Genomic DNA, 21415 nt, shown 5'->3' with positions numbered 1-21415 from the left:
GAATGGGTTTGCTCCGGAGGCTCCGGTATCTCTACTCTCTCTCCTCTGTCTCTCATCTCTCTCATTTTTTCTGTTCTCTTTTCTCTCTTCTGTCTCTGCTTCTCCATCTGCTCTCTCGGCTCTGCTCTCCATTTGCTCTCTCATCTCTCTCATTTTTTTGAATGGGTTTGCTCTGGTGGCTCCGGTGATGATTTTTTTTTAATGGGTTTAAATGAGTTTGCTCCGGTGGCTCCGGTGATGATGTTTTTTGAATGGGTTTGAATGGATTTGCTCTGGTGATGATTTTTTTTGAATGGGTTTGCTCCGGTGATGATTTTTTTTAATGGGTTTGCTTCAGTGGCTCCGGTGATGATGTTTTTTGAATGGGTTTGAATGGGTTTGCTCCGGTGGCTCTGGTGATGATTTTTTTTTTAATGGGTTTGAATGGGTTTGCTCCGGTGATGATTTTTTTTTGAATGGGTTTGAATGGGCTTGCTCCGGTGATGATTTTTTTGATTGGTGGCCTGGGTTTCAAATCGACGGCGTGGGTTTCAAATCGGTGGCTTGGGTTTGCTGATCGGTGGACTGGTTTGATGGTTTGTGTGTGTGGCTTTGTTGATGGTTTGTGTTTGTGTGTGTGGCTTTGTTGCTGGTTTGTGTTTGTGTGTGGCTCTTTGTTGCTGGTTTGATGTTTGTGTTTGTGTGTGTGGGTGTGGTGATGGGTTTGGATAGGTTGATCGGTGAATCATGGGTGTGTGTGTGTGTTGTGTGTTGAACCGGTGCTAGAGGTTGAGAGAGAAGAATAAAAATGGCTGTTGGAAAGCCCAGGAAAACGGTTGGAAACAAAATAATAAAGAAAGGTTAAAAAATAATATTTTAATAAAAATAGAGTTTTGAGATGTGGAGATATTGTAAAATGGTATGGTATATTGATAAAGTGGTGTTTTAGAATGGTAAAATAAAATAGCATTGGAATTTTCCAATGCTGATGCTCTTACAGGGAAGTTAATACCGTACCGTATCGGTCGGTATTTCTCTTACCGGTCACTTAACCGATACAAAAACATGCTTGTATCGCACCTTTTTAAATACCGGACTATACCGGCTATACCGGCGAAAATCGGACATTTCGGTCGAAAATTGAAATTCGGACGGTACAAAAAAAAAACGATATTAATCACCTGCACTGTCATCCTCCAGCCACAAACCCGGTGTCGATCACCCACTACCAGTTGCTGCTGCCACCGCTTCTTCTTCACCTCTGTCCCAGCATAAGAGCCGCTTCTTCTTCACCTTACCCCAGCATAAATGTTCTCTCTTCTCTGTATACTTTTCTTGTTTTGTCCACCTCTGATAGTCTAATAAATGTGAATGAATGACGTTTAAATGGGCTAAAAGTAAAAATTGAAGTTAACTTTTCAAATTTTGTCTTTTTCACATCACACGGCTTGGTACTTTTATTATTATTATATTATCATTTTATTAAAGGATAGAAACATTAATGAGATGTAGAAAATTAGTTAAAAATTTAACTTTTTAGTTCCACTAAAAGTTATTTTATCTATTTTACTTACATACATACTGCAGCAGTGGATCTATTTTAGCTTTTAATATAAAAAAATAATATAAACATCACAATAAAATAATATATCCACTACAATAAACAACAATTACAATCACCTGCAATCGCCACCGTTACCATCGCCGCCGCTGCCGCCGTCACCACCACCGCCGCTGACTCTTTTATCGTCACCGCCACCAACTCTTTCACCGCCGCCACCACATGATAGCAAATAATCGTCCAGTATTAACAAGTGATTTTTTTAACCCCAAATTATACTCATACATTTTTTTTTTTTAACTAAAACAATTTCTCAATTATCATTGTAAGAACTCAATTTGTAACGATCTCAAACCGGTCTTGGGTTCATACGTTAAAAGACCCAAATAATAAAATTTATAGAGCGTGGATGTTCAAGAATTAGATTAACTTCTTTAAAAGTAAAAAGATTCAACCTCACGTTTATAGATGGATTAGAACCGATATAACAATTTGTTTTCCTTTGAAACAAATATAGTTCTTTGGTTTTTAAGCTTTCTTCCGGAGTGTTCTTTGTGTTTTTCTTTATGTTTCAATCCCTTTCTACATGCTTTTCTTTCATGTTATATACCGCCCTCTTCATACCATCTTCACCACACACGTGTAGGTTGGGTTCAGGGGATCTCTTTCTGTCCCATCTAACACCTTCTGGAACCTCCTTCTAACAGCTGCAAGGCTGCTTCATCACTGTTCAGGCATCACTTCCACATTAATGCAGCTAGAGAGTTGGTTGAGAGGCAATTAATGCGGAGGCAGCTGTTGCCATAGATATTTGTTTGCCTTCTCTCTCTTACCTTTGGTCCATTATCCCACCTTTAGTGGTGACGTAGCTCCGAAGTATGTTTGTAACAACATGGCGTCCTGATCGTCCTCGGACTCATATTGCCGAGAATGATTTTGTCCTCGGACTAATACTAAACTCACCTTTCGTGATATTCACTCTTCCTTTCGTTTGGTTACCCCTTCAATCTGATATGGGCCTCCTCGGACAGGTTTGCATCCTCGGATGGGCCACAGGCCCAATTAACTTGACTTTAATAATTTTAGTGACCGACCGGCCCCCACAATAGCCCCTCAAAATCTTGCTTTTCGACTCCTCGGGAGAAAAGATGGATTTTGACATCATAAGCCCAGACCCACTCATGTTTTGGGGCATGCTTCTGATGCTTCAGCATCCCGATCTTGGCAGTATTAAATTTTGGCGACGCCCTTGTCTCCCACGTTCGATGGTGAGATGTAAATCGAATGGTAGAGGGCCTATCTCATTTTTCATCATTTCCTTGGCATCTACAAACAATTACATCTTGTCCGAGGTCCCTCTTTCAAACCTGTAAGTCTTCTCAAAATCTTTACCACTTTTATTTTAAACTCGTTACTTTTTTCCTACTAAATCCTTTAAAAAAATGCGGAAAAAGAAGAGTCCATTTTGATGTCTAGTTGAGTCCGAGGAAGGTATCAGAAATTTCCGCTCTAAGTATAGGATCCCCTCTACGGTGGGTATGAGGTACGCCGCCCAAGGGGAATGGGTCGACGCTAGACAAATAGGGGAAGTGGTTATTCCCATGATTGCTTTCATAGAAGGTGGGATGACCATCCCTATGGGTAGTATTACTAGGAGCTACCTTAGTTTCTTTAGGTTATCCCCCACCTAGTGTGTCCCAAATATGTTTAGGGTCCTGGAATTATAGACGCTCTGAACGAGAGAATGGACCTAAAACTGACCCACCATGGCGTGAATTGGGTGTACAATCTCCATCACTTGACCGGGCAGGGGTATTACCTCAGGTCGAGATATCTTGAGGTAAGGCTGATTCAGTGCCTTCCCACTTCGAACAAGAATCTAAAGGAGGATTTTCTTATCTTCTCTGGGGAATGGCACAATGGTCTGCCATGCCCCATGGTGGAAGGAGTACTAGGTGGGAGTGTAGTCATAGATTCATAACGTTTGGTTTACGCATACATTTTGTGTTTTTGTTTTTGTTTTTTTTTTTTTTTTTGGTATTCCTATCTCTAACAACGCTTCACTTCAATTCAATGGTTTTGCAGATAGACATTACACAAAGCCCTACATTAAGTTAGTCAATAAGGTGAGCCTGGACAAGGTATTGAAAGTCGAGATATACGTGAATGAAGCTGACGGCCAACTCCGTGCAGCACATTTAATCCTCGGCTATACTCCTCTATCGTTTGCTTTCCAAGCGCCGAAGTGCATGATTAAAGCCCGCAATCCTTGACTTCACCGTATCAGTGTTGCCTACAAAGGGTTCGTTGTTCCAGAAGGTATTTCACTTCCCCAATACACATCCCGTACTGAGCCTCTTTTTATGGCCAACGTCTCGACAGAAGCCTCTTCATCCCAGCTTACCTTCAGAGAAGAGGAAGCAGAAGGGAGAGAGGAAGAAGAAGAAGGAGAGGAAGAAGTTGTAGAAGTCTCTGACTCCTCGGACGACTTTGGGATTTTTGATTAGTCCATACACTCCGGAGAAGGTTTTGACGAGATGGGGATACAAAGGAAGCCCCAAAGAAGCTTGTTGGAGTTGATGGAAGGTCAGCCCGGGAAGAGTGCGCCGGCAAAATCAACACAATCCCAGGCTCCATCTCTTCCCACTAGGTCTCCTCCTCCTGCTCCTCGCCAGCCTTCTCGTCAACCTCCTTTGCCAGCCCGTCCTGATGCTGCCGAATTAAAAAGGCGCAGGGAGCAGAAGGGTAAGGAGGTGGTAGACGTTGGCAAGTCTTGTCCTATTCGCGAGGAGGATGTCTAACGAGCTGCAAAGTAGCAAAAAACCAGGCACCAAGCTCCGCGGGGCCATGAGATGTCTGATTCCCAACTTTCTGAGCCACAAGCATGGTTGCCAACACTTATGCACGGCGGGGAGCCCCTGCGAGATGATGCATCTATAAGGGACTTCAACGGCGACATAGGGTGTCACATAGCCTCAGCCATAGAGGAGGCCTTATTGCTCCCAAAAGATATGGACGAAATAAAAAATATGAGGAAGAATGAACTCATCCTCGACAATAAAAGATACTTGGGCATGGTAAGAAGTTGACTCTTTTCTTCTTTCTTTTTACGACCATTACTCATCAATATGTACTTCTCACTGACTATAGTGTTAACCTCTTTCCTACAGATTATCCAAAATACTTTCAAGCTGGATGAGATGCTCAATATTTGCTCCAATCAGCTAGATGATGAAAGGAAGAAACGGGCAACAGTTGCGCAGACCTTGTCCAAATTTGAGCAGGACTTGACCGATGTGAAGAAAAAGTTACTTGCTGAGGAGCAAGCTCGCAAGAGCGCCAAGTCGGCCCTAGAAGGCTATCAAAAGCAGGCCGAGGACCAGGGGAACCGCTTGCGTGAGGCGAATGCCGAACTGAAGAAGACTCAGGAACAAGTCCTAACTCTTAAGAAGCACTCGGAGGAAACCCAAAAACTAAGGGAACAAGCTGAAAAGTCCAGGGAGGAAGCCGAGAAAGCAAAAACCAAGGCCGAACGGGCAATGAATGAAGCTGAGCAGAGAGGCTATGAGGTTGGTATAGCTAAGACTGAGGAGGCTTTGAGAGCCGAGGTTCCAGTGGTGTGTCGTATCTACTGTGCAAAAACTTGGGATGAGGCCCTTAACCGAGTTAGGGTTAAGGCTTCTTCTGAGTTACGGAGCTAGAGAACGTATTCTATCCTGAGGCGATCAGTCCCTCAGCTCCTCTACCCCATTAAGCTGAAGCCCCTCCTTCAATTGTTAATCCCAATAAGGAGGTTTTGCTTCAAAGTCTTCCTCCCTCTGGCCAGCCAGAACCAGCTAAAGGGGGTATTGCCCCTCTAGGAGTTTTCTCGGACAAGACTGCAACTGCTTCTGAGGCAGAGACGACCTCCCAAAGTTTTCAACAGGATTTGGCTTCCACGGTTTTGCCAAATGGGGGAGCTACTAAGGATAAAGAGGAAGTTATTACCTCGGAGGCAGACAAATCAGCCAGCCAAGCCCCGAAGATCCAATTTAAATTGAAAAAGTAGGATTTGTTTTGTAGTCTGACTAGAAATTTTGTAAGGACTCTCATATTTATTTTCTTACCGCTCTTGCTGTTTTATATTATCTTTGTACTTGTTCACTGTGTTACTGTAATTTGGATGGGTTCATTTTCACTATCCTTTGTTTGCATGGGGAAGTTCTACTTATAAACATCACCAATTGGCAATTAAAAATAGATGATAAGCATTAATACTGCGGGGTCTTAGGGAGACATTTTAGATACGCACGTATTCTTTCCAATCAATTGAAACTTTATAAAAAGTTCAAAAACTGAATAAAATTGGGCCTTCAGTACTTCGATTGTACATTAAATGACGTTCATAGATTCCTCTTTAATACTTCAATAGATGTTATAGGGCATTAATTTCCACTAATTTTGTGATTCGAGGACCTGACACAACTTAGTTTCTGTTCAACACTTCAATACACATCATAGGGTGTTAATTTCCACTAAGTTTGTGGTCCGAGGACCTGACATAACTTAGTTTCTGTTTAACACTTCAATACACATCATAGGATGTTAATTTCCACTAAGTTTGTGATCCGAGGACCTGACATAACTTAGTTTTCACTTTAACACTTCAATACATATCATAGGGTGTTAATTTTCACTAAGTTTGTGATCCGAGGACCTGAAATAACTTAGTTTCTGTTTAACACTTCAATACATATCATAGGGTGTTAATTTCCACTTAGTTTGTGATCCGAGGACCTGACATAATTTAGTTTCTGTTTAACACTTCAATACATATCATAGGGTGGTAATTTCCACTAAGTTTGTGATCCGAGGAGCTGACATAACTTAGTTTCTGTTTAACACTTCAATACATATCATAGGGTGCTAATTTCCACTAAGTTTGTGATCCGAGGACCTGACATAACTTAGTTTCTGTTTAACACTTCAATACATATCATAGGGTGTAGGAACACAGGATGTATGGTTAACGTAAACTAAAAGAAAAACTCAAATTGAACTACTTTTATTAATAATAATATCTCTTGAGATTATTTACATTCCAAGGATGAAGTACAGTTTTTTCATCTAGGTCCTCTAGATAATAGGCTCCTATTCCGACTACTGAAGTAATCCGATAAGGCCCTTCCCAATTAGGCCCCAACTTTCCCCAATTTGGATTCTTGGTGGTTCCCAGAACTTTTCTCAGCACCAGATCTCCTACGGCTAACGGCCTCAGCTTCACATTACTATCATAGCCTTGCTTGAGTTTATGCTGGTAGTAAGCCAGTTGAACCATCGCGCTCTCCCTTCGCTCTTCGATCAAGTCCAAACTTTTCTCCAACATCGCGTCGTTATTGTCCAAGGAAAATGTACTAGTCCTTAACGTTGGGAATCCAGTTTCTAGGGGGATGACGGCCTCGGCTCCATAGGTCATGGAAAAGGGAGTCTCCCCCGTTGAACGTCGGGGCGTTGTTCAATATGTCCAGAGAACATGTGGCAATTCTTCCACCCATTTTCCTTTTGCATCATCCAGCCTCTTCTTAAGCCCATTGACTATTACTTTGTTAACAGTTTTAGCTTGCCCATTCCCTTGAGGATAAGCCGGAGTAGAATATCTGTTTCTTATACCCAAGTCCGAACAGTATTGCCTAAAGGCATTGCTATCAAATTAAAGTCCATTATCCGAGACAGGGGTGCGTGGAGTTCCAAATCGCGTGACAATATTCCTCTAAATAAACTTATTAACATCTACGTCTCTGATGTTGGCCAAGGGCTCAGCTTCGACCTATTTAGTGAAGTAATCTGTGCCGACCAACAGATACTTTTTGTTTCCTAGGGTTTTAGGAAAAGGGCCGACAATGTCCAGCCCCTATTGAGCAAAAGGCCAAGGGCTGGAGAAAGGGTTAAGAATTCCTCCTGGTTGGTGGATATTTGGAGCGAATCTTTGGCACTGATCACATTTCCTAACATACTCCTGCGCTTCCTTCTGCATATTTGGCCACCAATATCCTTGTGTGATGGCTCGGTGTGATAGAGACCTTCCCCCTGTATGACTTCCACAAATACCTTCATGCAACTCTTCTAGGATTGACTCTGACGTCTCAGGAGGTACACAGAGCAGGTACGGCCCAGAGAAGGACCGTTTGTATAACTTTTTGTCCTTAGATAACCAGTACCGAAGAGCTTTCCTCCGTATTTTCTCAGCTTCTACTTTCTCTTCGAGCAAGATGTCACTTTCAAGGAATTTCAATATGGGATCCATCCAGCTCGGTGCTAGACTGGTTTGATAGACTTGGCAAACGTCCTTTTCTGGTGAGGTGGGGGTATGCAAATTTTCAACGATGATCAATGGAGGAAAATTCCGTACCGAGGAGGTGGCAAGGGTTGCCAAGGAGTCGGCGTGAGTATTTTCACCTCGGGGAATATGCGATAAGTCGAAAGACTCAAACTTTGTTTGCATACGCCTAACTTGGCTCAGATACCCCTGCATTCTTGGATCCCGGGTCTCCAGCTTTCCTCTCACTTGGCTGACTACCAATCTCGAGTCCGAGAATAATTCTGCTATCTTTCCGCCCATTTTTTGGACCATACTCATTCCCATCAACAAAGCTTCATATTTGGCTTCGTTGTTAGTAGCCGAGAATTCTAACCTCAATGACTTCTCGATGATGACCTCTTCGGGGGATATCAAAACTAATCCCAATCCTGCTCCCCGTTGGTTTGCTGCCCCATCCACATACACCCTCCAAGAGGATCCGCCTTGTGTGGATATTAGGCCAACCGATTTTTCATCCATGTTATCTTGCTTCATATTAACTTCTTCTGGGCACTCGGCGAACTCGGCCACCAGATCGGTAAGGACTTGGCCTTTTACAGAGGTGCAAGGCATGTACTTGATATCAAAGGCACCCCATTTAGCAATTCTTATGGTGTAGTCTGCACTTCTTAGTATGGACTTAAGAGGTAGCTGGGTCAAGATAACCACAGTATGGGCCTGAAAGTAATGCGGAAGTTTGCGTGTTGTATGGACCACCGCTAAGATGGCCTTTTCTAATGACAAGTATCTCACCTCGGCCTTATGAAGGGATTTGCTTACATAGTAAACTGGCCTTTGGACGCCATTGTCCTCTCGTATCAAGACGAAACTAACTGCATGAGGGGCAACCGCCAGATAAGCAAACAATACCTCATCCACCTCAGGACTAGACATGATAGGCGGCCTGGACAGGTATTCTTTCAACTGTTGGAATGCCACATCACACTCCTCAGTCTATTCAAATCCTTGCCACTTATGCAATAGACGAAAAAAGGGACGACAGCTCTCGGCTGACCTGGAGATAAACCGGTTCAAAGCAGGAGTCATTCCAGTCAGTTTCTGCACTTCTTTTGGATTCTGAGGTGCTTGTAAATCGTTAATGGCCTTAATCTGATCTGGGTTCACTTTAATTCCTCTATGGGTCACCATGTACCCCAAGAACTTCCCGAAGCCCACACCAAAGGAGCACTTCAAAGCATTCAAGCGTAACTTATGTTTTCTCAGTATCCCAAAGATATTCATGAGATCTTCCACATGCTCGGACACCACTTTACTCTTCATAACCATGTCATCGATATAAACTTCAATACTTCTACCAAGTTGTGGTTCAAACATTTTAGTCATCATACGTTGGTAGGTAAATTCGGCGTTTTTCAAATCGAAGGGCATCACCTTGTAATGGTAGTTCCCAATTGGGGTGACAAAAGCAGTTTTTTCCTAATCATTTGCGGCCAGCGATATTTGGTGATATCCTTGGAAGGCATCCAAGAAACTCATCCTAGGATGACTCACGGTTGCATCCACCAACTGGTCTATCTTCGACATGGGAAATGGATCCTTGGGGCAAGCCTTATTGAGGTTCGTGAAGTCCACGCACACCCGCCACTTTCCAGTCTTCTTTTTTACCACCACCGTATTGGCCAACCATTGAGGATAAAAAACTTCCTTGATAGCCCCAGCCTGTTTGAGTTTGGCCACCTCACTCCTAACAGCCTCGGCGTGCTCCTTCGATGGTCGCTGAGGAGGCTGTCTCCTGGGAATAACAGCGGGATTCACATTGAGTCGATGACAAATGAAATTTGGGTCCACACCTGGGGCTTCATACGGGTTCCATGCAAACACGTCTACATTTGCTCGGAGGAATTCCAACAACCTCTCCTTCTCTTGCAAAGGCAACTTAGCCCCAACCTGGAAGAATTTTTCCGGATCATCAGCAACAGTTACCTTCTCCAAATCTTCACACTCTACCTCATCGGCTGGTACATCCAAGCATAATGATGGGGGCTTTAATTGCTATAATTCATTATCGGCCGTAGCCGAGGTCTCTGCCTCTAGCTGATGCTGTATAGTCGCTACTAGGCATTACCGAGCGGCTGCCTGGCTTCCTACTATCTCCAACACTTGGCCTCCGGATGGATACTTCACTTTCTGATGCAGAGTAGACGAGACCGCTTTTAGTGTATGAAGTCAAGGTCTGTCCATAATAGCCGTGTATGGAGAGAAAATGTCTACGACAATAAAGTCCACCTCCACCACATCCATACCGGCCTGCACAGGCAGTCTGATCAATCCTTTGGGAGCGACCATCCTTCCCTCAAAACTTACTAGAGGGGAGTTGTAGGTTGTTAAATCCTCTGGCTTTAGACCTAGCCCCTTATACAAGTCTGGATACATTATATCCACAGCGCTACCTTGATCTACCATCACCTTTCTGACATTGTACCCACTAATTCTCAGCGTGACCACCAGAGCATCATTATGGGGCTGTATGGTTCCAACCATGTCCTTATCCGAAAAGTCCAAAATCAGGGGGACATCCACCCTGGCTCTCTTCGATGATTGGGAATGATTCTCGGCCGAGGGTCGAAACACCGACAGTACCCTAGAGGGGCAAGATCCAGTCCTCCCTGGGGCAGCAAAAATAACGTTGATCGTACCTAGGAGAAGTCTTGAAGAAGCGTCCCCACGCATCTCTGAGCCTGCTTGACTTGCCCTACCGCTGGAGTGATGCAAGAGTTGCTTTAATTTCCCTTCTCGGACCAACTGTTCCAAGTGGTCCTATAAATTCCTGCAATTTTCCGTTGTGTGCCCATGATCCTGATGGTAGTGGCAATATAAGTTCGGGTTGCGTTTCCTAGGCTCTCCTACCATCTTGTTCGACCATTTGAAAAAGGGTTCATTCTTTATCTTCTCCAAAACCTGTTGCACCGGCTCTTAAAACACTGCATTAACCACCTGGGTGTCCGCAGAACCCGACTGCCCGACGAAATCCTTCCGGGGTTGGTTACTGTTATAACGATCTGACCTGAAATCCCTCCTCTCATGAGGGATTACCTTGGCCTTTCCTTTTCCCTGAAGTTGATCCTCCTCTACTCTTCTGTACTTATCTATCCTGTCCATTAACTGGTGTACACTAGTAACAGGTTTACCCGTCAGGGATTTCCTTAAATCGTGATCGGCTGGGAGGCCAGCTTTGAAAGTACTTATGGCCACATCATCGTTCTTTCCTTCTATTTCATTAAACATTTCCCAGTACCTATTCGAATAAGTCTTGAGAGTCTCTCCCTCTTGCATAGACATAGTCAGCAAAGATCCCAAAGGCCGAGGAACCTTGCTGCATGTGATAAAGCGAGCACCAAAAGCCCGGGTCAGCTTTTTGAAGGATTCAATAGAATTGGCCCTTAAGCCGTTGAACCACCTCATCGCCACCGGACCCAAACTTGATGGAAAAACCTTGCACATCAAAACCTCATCCCTGGAGTAGATAGCCATTTTCTGGCTAAAATAGCTTACATGTTCTACTGGGTCCGACCGGCCATCATATAGGGAGAACGTAGGCTGATGGAATCGCCGAGGAAGAACTGCATCTTCTATATTCCTCGTAAAGGGTGATTTGGAAATTTGGCTCAAGGTTTTGTTCATGGCATTGTTACCTAAGCCCCTGCTAGGCGGACTTCTGTGCCTACGTCGATGGCCGTGCTCCTCTTCATAGGAGAAAGTCTCGCTAGGCGGAGTTCTTGATCTCCGCTTATAACTAGCTTCATCCGACTCCTCGGATGATAGTTTGGAGTAAGGTGGGGAGCGTTCTTGCCGGGCATGATGCAACTCTCTCTTCAAATCGGCAATCTCACGTTGCAGATTCTCGTCATGCTTTGCATCGGAGACGTGACTCTTCCCATGAGAGTGACTTTTAGTGGTATGAGTTGTGCGCACACTCCCCTCACGGCCTTCTCTCCGTTCGGGACTCCTATGGGGATCACCATACTGGGAGCCCCTTGACTCTGCCTGGTGCGGGTTGGCATCTTCCTGAGGTGGTCCCGCCGCGTAATGATGTGGACCTGCTTCCTCCATCATAAACGTTGCACCGGAAGTCTTTTAAGTTAAAACAAGCTCTCCCCACAGACGGCGTCAATTGTAAGGACTCAATTTGTAACGATCCCAAACCGGTCTTGGGTTCGTACGTTAAAAGGCCCAAACAATAAAATTTGTAGAGCGTGGGTGTTCAAGAACTAGATTAACTTCTTTAAAAGTAAAAAGATTCAACCTCACGTTTATAGATGGATTAGAACCGATATAACAATCTGTTTTCCTTTGAAACAAATACAGTTCTTTGGTTTTCAAGCTTTCTTCCAGAGTGTTCTTTTCTCTATGTTCCGATCCTTTCTGCATGCTTTTCTTTCATGTTATATACCGCCCTCTTCATACCATTTTCACCACACACGTGTAGGTTGGGTTCAGGGGATCTCTTTTTGTCCCATCTAACACCTTCTGGAACCTCCTTCTAGCAGCTGTAAGGCTACTTCATCACTGTTCAGGCATCACTTCCACATTAATGCAGCCAGAGAGTTGGTTGAGAGGCAATTAATGCGGAGGCAGCTGTTGCCATAGATATTTGTTTGCCTTCTCTCTCTTACCTTTGGTCCCTTATCCCACCTTTAGTGGTGACGTAGCTCCGAAGTATGTTTGTAACAACATGGCATCCTGATCGTCCTTGGACTCATATTGTTGAGAATGATTTTTTCCTCGGACGAATACTAAACTCACCTTTTGTGATATTCACTCTTCCTTTCGTTTGGTTACCTATTCAATCTGATAGGGGCCTCCTCGGACAAGTTTGCATCCTCAGATGGGCCACAGGCCCAATTAACTTGACTTTAATAATTTTAGTGACCGACCGGCCCCTACAATCATGATAGCCTATTATCGTCTCAATTGTTCGGAAGCAATCTTGGAACAATGTGAACTATGAAATGAAGGAACTTTATAAGAAAACATATAAAATAGAACACATATTATAGCAGGAACAATGTAGTCTATAGATTTACTCACATACATAACTCAAACCAAATTACAATAAAATTCACACACTTGCACAAGTTCCTATGATTCATGCTTCTCAACATATAAAAAAGAAAGTTCCTACAACTCGCTTTGCAATTACCATAAATGTTCAATAAGGTCCGACTGGAGTTGAAAATGAATTTCTCGGTCTCTAATGCGTCCGTGCCTCTCAATGTATGACAAAAATTCATCACTTTGTTCATGTAACACTTGCAGAGGAGGATTATCCACTCCATCATTTTGTTCATAATCCAAGTCTACCACTTCATTATCATCTCGTTCATCTTCAACAATTATGTTATGGAGAATTATACATGCTTTCATGATCTTTTGGAGTGTTTCAAGATGGAAAAATCGTGTAGGTCCATGGACAATTGCGAAACGTGCTTGAAGCACTCCAAATGCACGCTCAGCATCCTTCCTACACGCCTCTTGTGCTGCTTCAAATAATTTATATTTCTGTCCTTGTGGAGCTGGGATTGTTTTCACAAATGTTGCCCACTTTGGATATATGCCATCAGCAAAGTAATATCTTATTGTGTAGTCATGACCATTAATTGAGTAATGTACTGTAGGAGCACGTCCTTCAGCAAGTTCATTAAATACATGAGATCGCTCTAACACATTAATGTCATTATTTGACCCAGGTAACCCAAAAAATGTATGTCATATCCAAAGATCATATGATGCTATTGCCTCCAAAATAATAGTAGGCTCACGAATATGACCACAATAATGACTTTTCCATGCAGATGGACAATTTTTCCACCTCCAATGCATGCAATCAATTGAACTTAATATATCTGGAAAACCTCGGCGTTCGCCGTGAGCTAACAGTTTAACAATGTCTTCATTGTTTGGCTTTCTTAAGTATTCCTCAGAGAAAACATCAGTTACCACAGTAACAAATTTTTTCAAACTTTCTAATGCAGTAGTTTCTCCAATCCGCACATATTTATCTTTCAAATCACTCGATACTCCATACGCAAGCATTCTAAGTGCAGCGGTTATCTTTTGTAATGAAGATAAACTAAGTTTTTTGGCACTATTTCTTTTTTGGACAAAGTAAGAGTCATGAGCTTCTACCTTAGATTGAATACGGAGAAAAAGAGAACGCTTCATCTGAAGTCTCCTACAAAATAAAACGGGTGGATATATTGGTGTGGGAGCAAAATAATCAAGAAAAAGCCTTTCATGACCTACCAAATGATTACGTTGGACAAAACGATGACGTTTAGGTTGTAATGTTTCCATAACAAGTTCTTCGATTATCTCATCTTCATCTGAGTCATCAAGAAGGAACTTGCGAAACAAATAGTGATTCATGGATGCAACCTTCAAAACAATTGGAAATAAATTATTACTAAAGATGCAAGATTAAAATCAAGTGACATAAGCCACAACAAAATGAATATAACCAATTCACGCACAAGTCACAACACAAACATATACATTTAAAAAAAAGCAACTTGGAAATACTATGAATGCTCATTGTTCATAGATTTATTCTAAAACCTGTCATCTCAAAACCAAGCATATGATACTAGGAATGTTCAATGAATAAAAATAATTGGATCAAAGACACTCATAGTGGTTGTAACAGCAAGATATATAATAGACACTCATAATGGCTGTAACTCATAGTGGCTGTAACACTCATAGTGGATCAAATAATAGTTTCATTGGATTAAAGAATTATATCAATGCCTATCACAAGATCGAATGGAACTTAACAAAAGATAAAAAAGATCGCACTTCAAAGTCTTTGTTAGATTGCACTTCAAGTCACAACACAAATACATACACCTAGTTTAAAATTAAAGTCAAATGACATAAACCACTACAAAATACATAAGTTACTAACAAAATACATAAAGGCCTACATAAGCCACTACAAAATACATAAAAGCCTAAGCTACATCCAAAATACAATCAAACCCATTAATTACGTGAACTTCGTCTTGCCATGATTTCCTCTTGGAGTTGTTTATAAAAATTTTTTTGTGTTCCGGTTAAGCCACTTGTATCTATCATCATGATTCTCTCCTCCTCTAACCTTTTTGTCATCTCAAATTTTTTCTTCTCAATCATGATTCTTTTCTTCTCAATCTTAAGTTTTTCTTCCTTGCTTTCCTTTTCAATCGCAAGTTTTTCCCTCTCAATAAACATTTTTTTCCTCTTCCAACTGAGTTACATCCTCAATCAATTTCAATTTCTTGGTCAAATATTCCCCTACATCTTTTTCGGTGGCTTTGTTATTTCGAATGGCCTTTTCGGCCTTCTTACCGATAGGTCTCTCAAAATTCGAAGTGTCATCAAGTTCGGACCCACAATCCCCTTTGCCAATAGATATGGACTTCGGAGTTGGAGGCACGGATGATCTCGATCTAGCATTGTTAGGATCGGCAAACTTTGGTTGGTCCTTTAATATGAGCCAACAATGGTCAAGAAGAAAGGGTTTCTTGTGCTTCTCTAAATACAAAGCCTTCACATTGGTAATCTAAAAAAATTAAAAGAAATATAACATGATTAATATCTTCAAACTATTGATGAATGGACATGTTAACACTATTGCAATATAATTTATACCTTATTTTCTTCGGTTATACCACTTTGATGAAGTGCGTTAACTTGAGCCATACACCGGGCAAATTTATTTGTCTTTTCACTAATCGCTCCACAACGACTTAGCAAGGAGATAATAGTACGTGTGGTACCAGATGTATTGTACTGCATGAAGTATTCCTAAACTTTTTGATGAAATGTATTTTGTGTTTGTTCATTACTGTTTATGGCATCAACACTAGTATTGAGCCATGTTGCCACTAGGAGTTTATCTTCCTCTACACTACAGTTAGAGCCTTGTTTTCTTTTTGTAGAAAAGGCATTTTCAACTTGAGGTGGAGGTGGAGGTGGAGAATCAGTAACTGACACAAGAATATTTTGAGACGTTTCCAAAAATTGTGAGTCAATTTCTATATCCCCGTTCATGATACCTGTGATATATGTTAGGTCTCTACATAACTCTGTGTCCCTACGTGACTCCATAAAATTAGAAAAAAAAATATAAACTTTCTTGCACACAGAAAATTCCCAAACTAACATTTATATCAAAACTTAAAACACTTAGAATTATAACAATAGTACGTGATTATGCATAAATACTTAATTTGACATGTAGCTTAATCTCATTAAAATGACCACAAGGAATCCTTTTTGTGTGCTTCTCTGTGGTTTTGTGCAACACAACAAATTACAGAGACAATAAAAAAATGTAAATTTCCCTACACAAATTACAGAGACCACAAGAACTTCTATTACAAGAAAACCACACAACAAATTCCTGCAAACAGAAAATTCCCAATACATTCCAATACAAATACATTCTGTCCATTCAGATGTTATACCCAGCAAAAACAACAAGAAAATCCCATAGTACCAAATCAAAAATCACATGCCTCACACAGTTCAACATCATTGCAAACAATCCTACATAGTGCCAACTGCCAACACACCATATCACATAGCTATATTTTTCACATAACACCAAGTGTATACAAAGGTTTTTTTAATTTTGTCGACAACACACCATTTTTCGCCACAAAATAACACCATAACATTGCATGATGACACAAACCTAGAAAAATTAAGCCAAAACAACAAACACCCAGATGAAAAAATTCACTACAAAATGACAGAGACAACTGACTTGAAGTGGATTGATTAGGATGGTGTGGGTCTGAGGCGATCTAAGAGAGATGGGCGGCTAGGATGGTGTCAGTCTGAGGCGATCGGTGGTTGGGATGGCTGGTGGGTCTGAGGCGATCGACGGTTGGTGGGTCGAGCTTCAGTGGGAGTTGAGAGACCGGAGTTGAGAGAGATGGACGACTTGGGACGGCGTGGGTCTGAGAGCTTGTGCTTGAGTTTCAAATGAGATGGTGGGTCAGCCGGCAGCGGTAAACAGAGAGGTGAGAGTTTGAGAGAGTAAGCTTGAGAGATGAGAGCTTGAGCTCGAGTTTCAGGTGAGATGGTGGGGAGGGCCGACCATGGATTGAGAGATGGTGAGTTTCAGGTGAGATGGTGAGAGTGAGGTTGAGAGTTTCAGAGAGGTGAGAGCTTGAGAGAAATTTCAGATGGGAGCTTGAGAGTGACACTAAGAGAGAGCACGGTGAGATGAGAATAAAAGAAATGAAAAAAATAAACAAAGTAGTGTTATTTTAATCCGGGGTGAATAAAAAATTAATTTTTTTAGATGTTTGCTACAATTCTATAGATGTGCATTGTAGCAATTTAGCTAAAAATTATAAGAATGCCTCCACTGCTGCATGGCCGTTTTTGGTATTTTGGTGGAGCTAAAATAGCATTATAGCTATTTAGCTCTACTGCTGCAAATGCTCTAGTAGTAGTAATTAGATCTTCATACATATTAAAAAACTATTAAGTTTTGTTAATAAATTATACAAAATTTGATTAATAAATATATAAATAATATATATAGCGGTAAACCTAGAATGGTACATTGGTATTGACCGGTACCCGAAATATATTGTATCGCTGGCCAAACCGGTATAGCCTCCGGTACGGTATTGACTTCTTTAGCCCCCTTAGCTTTTATTTCTAAATGATATGCATTTTATCATAATAATATATTTCAAATTAGAATGTACTATATCAGTGACCTTGAGTTCGTTTTAGAAACCAATAGTATTGGTTTGCACATCGCTTATATGTTTCAAAGATATAAAAGGAGGTTGGTTTTTGGATTGAAGGTTAAAGCATTAGCAATTAGCACTACTGTTGAGATATCAATGATTTGATTTGTTCTTATAATTAAAAATTAAAAAGCTGTTAGAAAGTTATTTGTTTATTTGTTACTACTATAAAATTTAAAGATAGATAGGTAGGTAATCAAAAAAGAGATTGAATGTCAACAAAACATTGATTATAACTGAAAGGGTACCACATGCATGTATTAATAGGTGTTGTTGGCGTGAGAAGAAAAATTATACAGCGGAAAAGAGATAAGAATTACAGTGAGAGAAAAATGGATGTGGAGTACTCGCAGGAGACGCAGGGCTCAAGTGAAGAAGAGGACGAACTGTGCAGGAGTGTAAAGAAGTTTAAAGATAGTAATGGAGAAAGACCTTTTTCCCAGCCTCACAGACAGGTCAGTTATAAAGATAGCTTGGTGGGGGACATCGTAGGAGCTTATGCACAAACTTTCAGGTTTGATAATGAGGAAGTTATGGATGAAGAATCTGACACAGAGCTGGAGGAGTTAATTGAAGGCATGGCAGATGTTACGTTGTCTAAAGAAACTAGGTCCAGGATCAGAGCTCCATGGTTCAAGGCTTTGATCGTGAAAGTGTATGGTAGAACTGTAGGATTCAGCTACCTCACTTTCAAAATCAATGCGTTATGGAAACCTATGACCAAGATGGATTGCGTGAATTTGGGAAATGATTTATTTTTAATTAAATTTAGTGATGATAGTGATTATGATAAGGTCTTAAGGGGTGGACCATGGTTTGTTGGTGAACACTTCTTAGCCATTAAGCCATGGGAGCCCTACTTCAAAGCTTCAAAGGCCACCTTTACTTCAGTGGCAGTTTGGGTTAGACTCTCAAAGCTTCCAATAGATTTTTATGACACATTAGTCCTAAGGCAGATTGGCAGTGCTATAGGTCCAGTCTTGAGGATTGATTCATACACAGCAACTGGGTCAAGAGGAAGCTATGCTAGATTGTGCATTCAAGTTAATTTAGAAAAGCCATTTATCAACATTGTTAGAGTGGGACGCTTGAAACAAAAGGTTATGTATGAAGGGATTGGTTCTTTGTGCTTTTGTTGTGGTCGTCTTGGCCATAAGCAAGAATACTACTGCTACAAGATTAGACCTACGGAGAAAGAAAAGATTGAGGATGAAGCATCTAGTCCCACCCAAAAGGCTAGTTAGGAGGAAGAAGAATCTGATCCGAAGTATGGTGCATGGATGTTGGTAACGAGGAAAAAGAATTTAGTTCAAAATGGACGAGGACATGGCACAAACCAATACAACCAGTATGGGGACAGGTTAGCCAAGGGTAATTCAGGACTTTTAGGTCCTTTGAATAAAGATGAGGGACCTAGTAATCCTGATAGTTCATATGACTCACCTAGGAAAGCTCCTAATGCGGAGCTAGAAGGCAGAAAAAGTGCTAATTTGAGCAAGGAAGGTGAGATTCACACGAAAAATGGGTCTGAAGGCAATCTCAAGAACTTGATGGATATTAGCTCCCCACCCTCGAGTAGTAGAAAAGATGGCAGTGACATGACCACTAGCCGTTTATCAGAGCCATCTTGAAGCAAGAAGCTTGCTAGAACAAAAAATACTAAAGCTTTCAAGAGGTCTAGCTCAAACGCAGCAAGTAAAACCTCCCCTCTCCTTCGCGCGTCAGAGACCATCTCAGAAAATGGAGTCGTCCTCACAATCACCAACAACTCTCCCTCGCATGGGATGGGCAATGTGGCACAGGGATCGAATAATAGCAATCCCATACAAAGTTATAGCACAAATTCGAGCCTCCCCCCCACAGACACAATGGGTTGGTTCGAGGAGGAGCTTCAGATAGCATGGAGGCATCTGTGTCCAATCACTCCAACCAGCCTCAGAACTAGGAACCTTGCTCTAGATCATCCAGCATGGGGATTGACACCCAACCCGTGGTGGAGATTTCTCACAGACACACCCCTGTTAGCAGGGGAAGAGGCTGCAACATTGAACAAGCAAAAAAGATCATTGGTAGTGCCGCACTTGGACAAATCGGGGTGGTTGGTTCAGGAGAGGAAAGTAATAGACTCTAGGGGGTTAGTCTCATCCTATATGGGGAATTTCCCAACAATGAAATTGTTTCAAATCCTAACCCCAATTCGAAACTGCGATCTCTTGCTGTGTTGTAGGGGGGACATAGTGGGAATTCTGAAATACATGATAGTCTGGAAGCCGAATTGGATGACATCCAAGGATTTACTAAGGAGGTTGGGATGGAGCATGATGGAGACAACTTCAATGACACCTAACCAGGTGGAAGTTCCGTATGATAATTATGTAACCATGAATATCCTCTTATGGAATTGTAGAGGGGCTCTAAATGTTGATTTCAAGAGAAGAGTGCTTGAAATGACGGCGAATCATCACCCGTCTATTATGGTGATCACGGAAACGAGGGTTGGTGGAGACAGAGTGGAAAAAATTATTGAGGACCTTCCTTTTGATGGTTTTTTTGCCACCGACACTATTGGTTATGCAAGAGGCTTATGGTTGTTGTGGAAGAAGGATGAAGTTAACATTTTCATCTTATCATCCATTGAGCAAGAAATCCATGCCACAGTGAAGGTACGCTCTTCTAACCTTTCTTGGCTTATTTCACCTGCATATGCTAACTCCCGTTTAGCTGAAAGAAGAGTTTTATGGTCCAATTTAGTTAAAGTGGCCCAATTACACAACATTCCCTAGTTAGTGCTAGGAGACTTCAATGAAAATTCTTTGTAGTGAAATTCAGGTGGATTCTAAGAAGAAACAGTGACCTTAGTCTTTGGCATGATAATTGGATAGCCAATGGCCCCTTAAGATCAAGGGCCTTTCGCGGCTGAAGAAGAGGACTTGAAAGTAAAAGATGTGCTTGGACCCGATGGATGGGATTGGTCTAATTTGTCAATCCAAATTCCAGATTCAATCTTGTTGGAGATCCGATCCATTCCGTATTCAATGACTTCTAATAATGGGGATGACAGATTAATTTGGAAAGGAGATAACAAAGGGGACTTCGACCTCAAATCTACTTATGCCATGGCCATTGATTGCAAGGATGGTGATGGTAAGTTCACTGGTACCTGGGATTATAAAATAGAAACGTTGCCTAGGATAAATACATTTATATGGCAATGCATGCACCATAGTATTGGAGTTGGAGTGCTTGTTGTGCAAAGATGTCTCAGCGAAACTGATGTCTGCCCTCTGTGTGAAAGTGAGTCTGAAAAACTGTAAAGACCAGTCCCATAAGTTACAGCATCAGCCCCTGTGGAAGATTATATTCCCTTTTGCTATTTGGCATATTTGGAAGCACAGATACAATGTTTTCTTTTGGGACCGATCTGCTTAATTAGACATCCACCAAGACATTGTTTTTAGAGCTTTGGAATTCCAGCATTGCGTTCTAAATCCTAAACGCATGGGCAACAAGAGGGTGGTATGAATCAGATGGGAAAAGCCCTAACCTGGGTGGATTTGGCTCAACACTGATGGTTCAACTCTTGGAAATCCAGGCAGAGCTGGAGGCGGCGTCATTCTCAGAGATGTCCAAAGGAACTGGGTTGCGGGTTTCTCCAGGAATATTGGTTTCTCCACTAGTTTTATTGCAGAACTTTGGGCCCTTAGAGATGGGCTTACCATTTGCAACAATTTAAATTTAAATGCTGTTGACGTTCAAATTGATGCT

General features: G+C 41.7%; 2 protein-coding genes across 2 annotated transcripts; one reads left to right on the top strand and one right to left on the bottom strand.

Moving 5' to 3' along the window:
- Window positions 1-13034: 13034 nt before the first annotated feature.
- On the bottom strand, window positions 13035-15578 carry LOC115985911. Its single transcript, XM_031108801.1, has 4 exons — window positions 15528-15578; window positions 15133-15438; window positions 14153-14273; window positions 13035-13555 (listed from the first exon to the last, which is right to left on the bottom strand). The coding sequence occupies exons 1-4, from the start codon at window positions 15576-15578 to the stop codon at window positions 13035-13037; spliced, it is 999 nt and encodes a 332-aa protein (XP_030964661.1).
- Window positions 15579-17982: 2404 nt separating this feature from the next.
- On the top strand, window positions 17983-18894 carry LOC115985910. Its single transcript, XM_031108800.1, has one exon. The coding sequence runs from the start codon at window positions 17983-17985 to the stop codon at window positions 18892-18894; it is 912 nt and encodes a 303-aa protein (XP_030964660.1).
- Window positions 18895-21415: the final 2521 nt, after the last annotated feature.

Source organism: Quercus lobata, chromosome 4 (assembly GCF_001633185.2).
Source record: "Quercus lobata isolate SW786 chromosome 4, ValleyOak3.0 Primary Assembly, whole genome shotgun sequence".
Taxonomy (NCBI): domain Eukaryota; kingdom Viridiplantae; phylum Streptophyta; class Magnoliopsida; order Fagales; family Fagaceae; genus Quercus; species Quercus lobata.
Note: the sequence above shows the minus strand (reverse complement) of the source record. Positions and strands in the feature narration are given on the sequence as shown.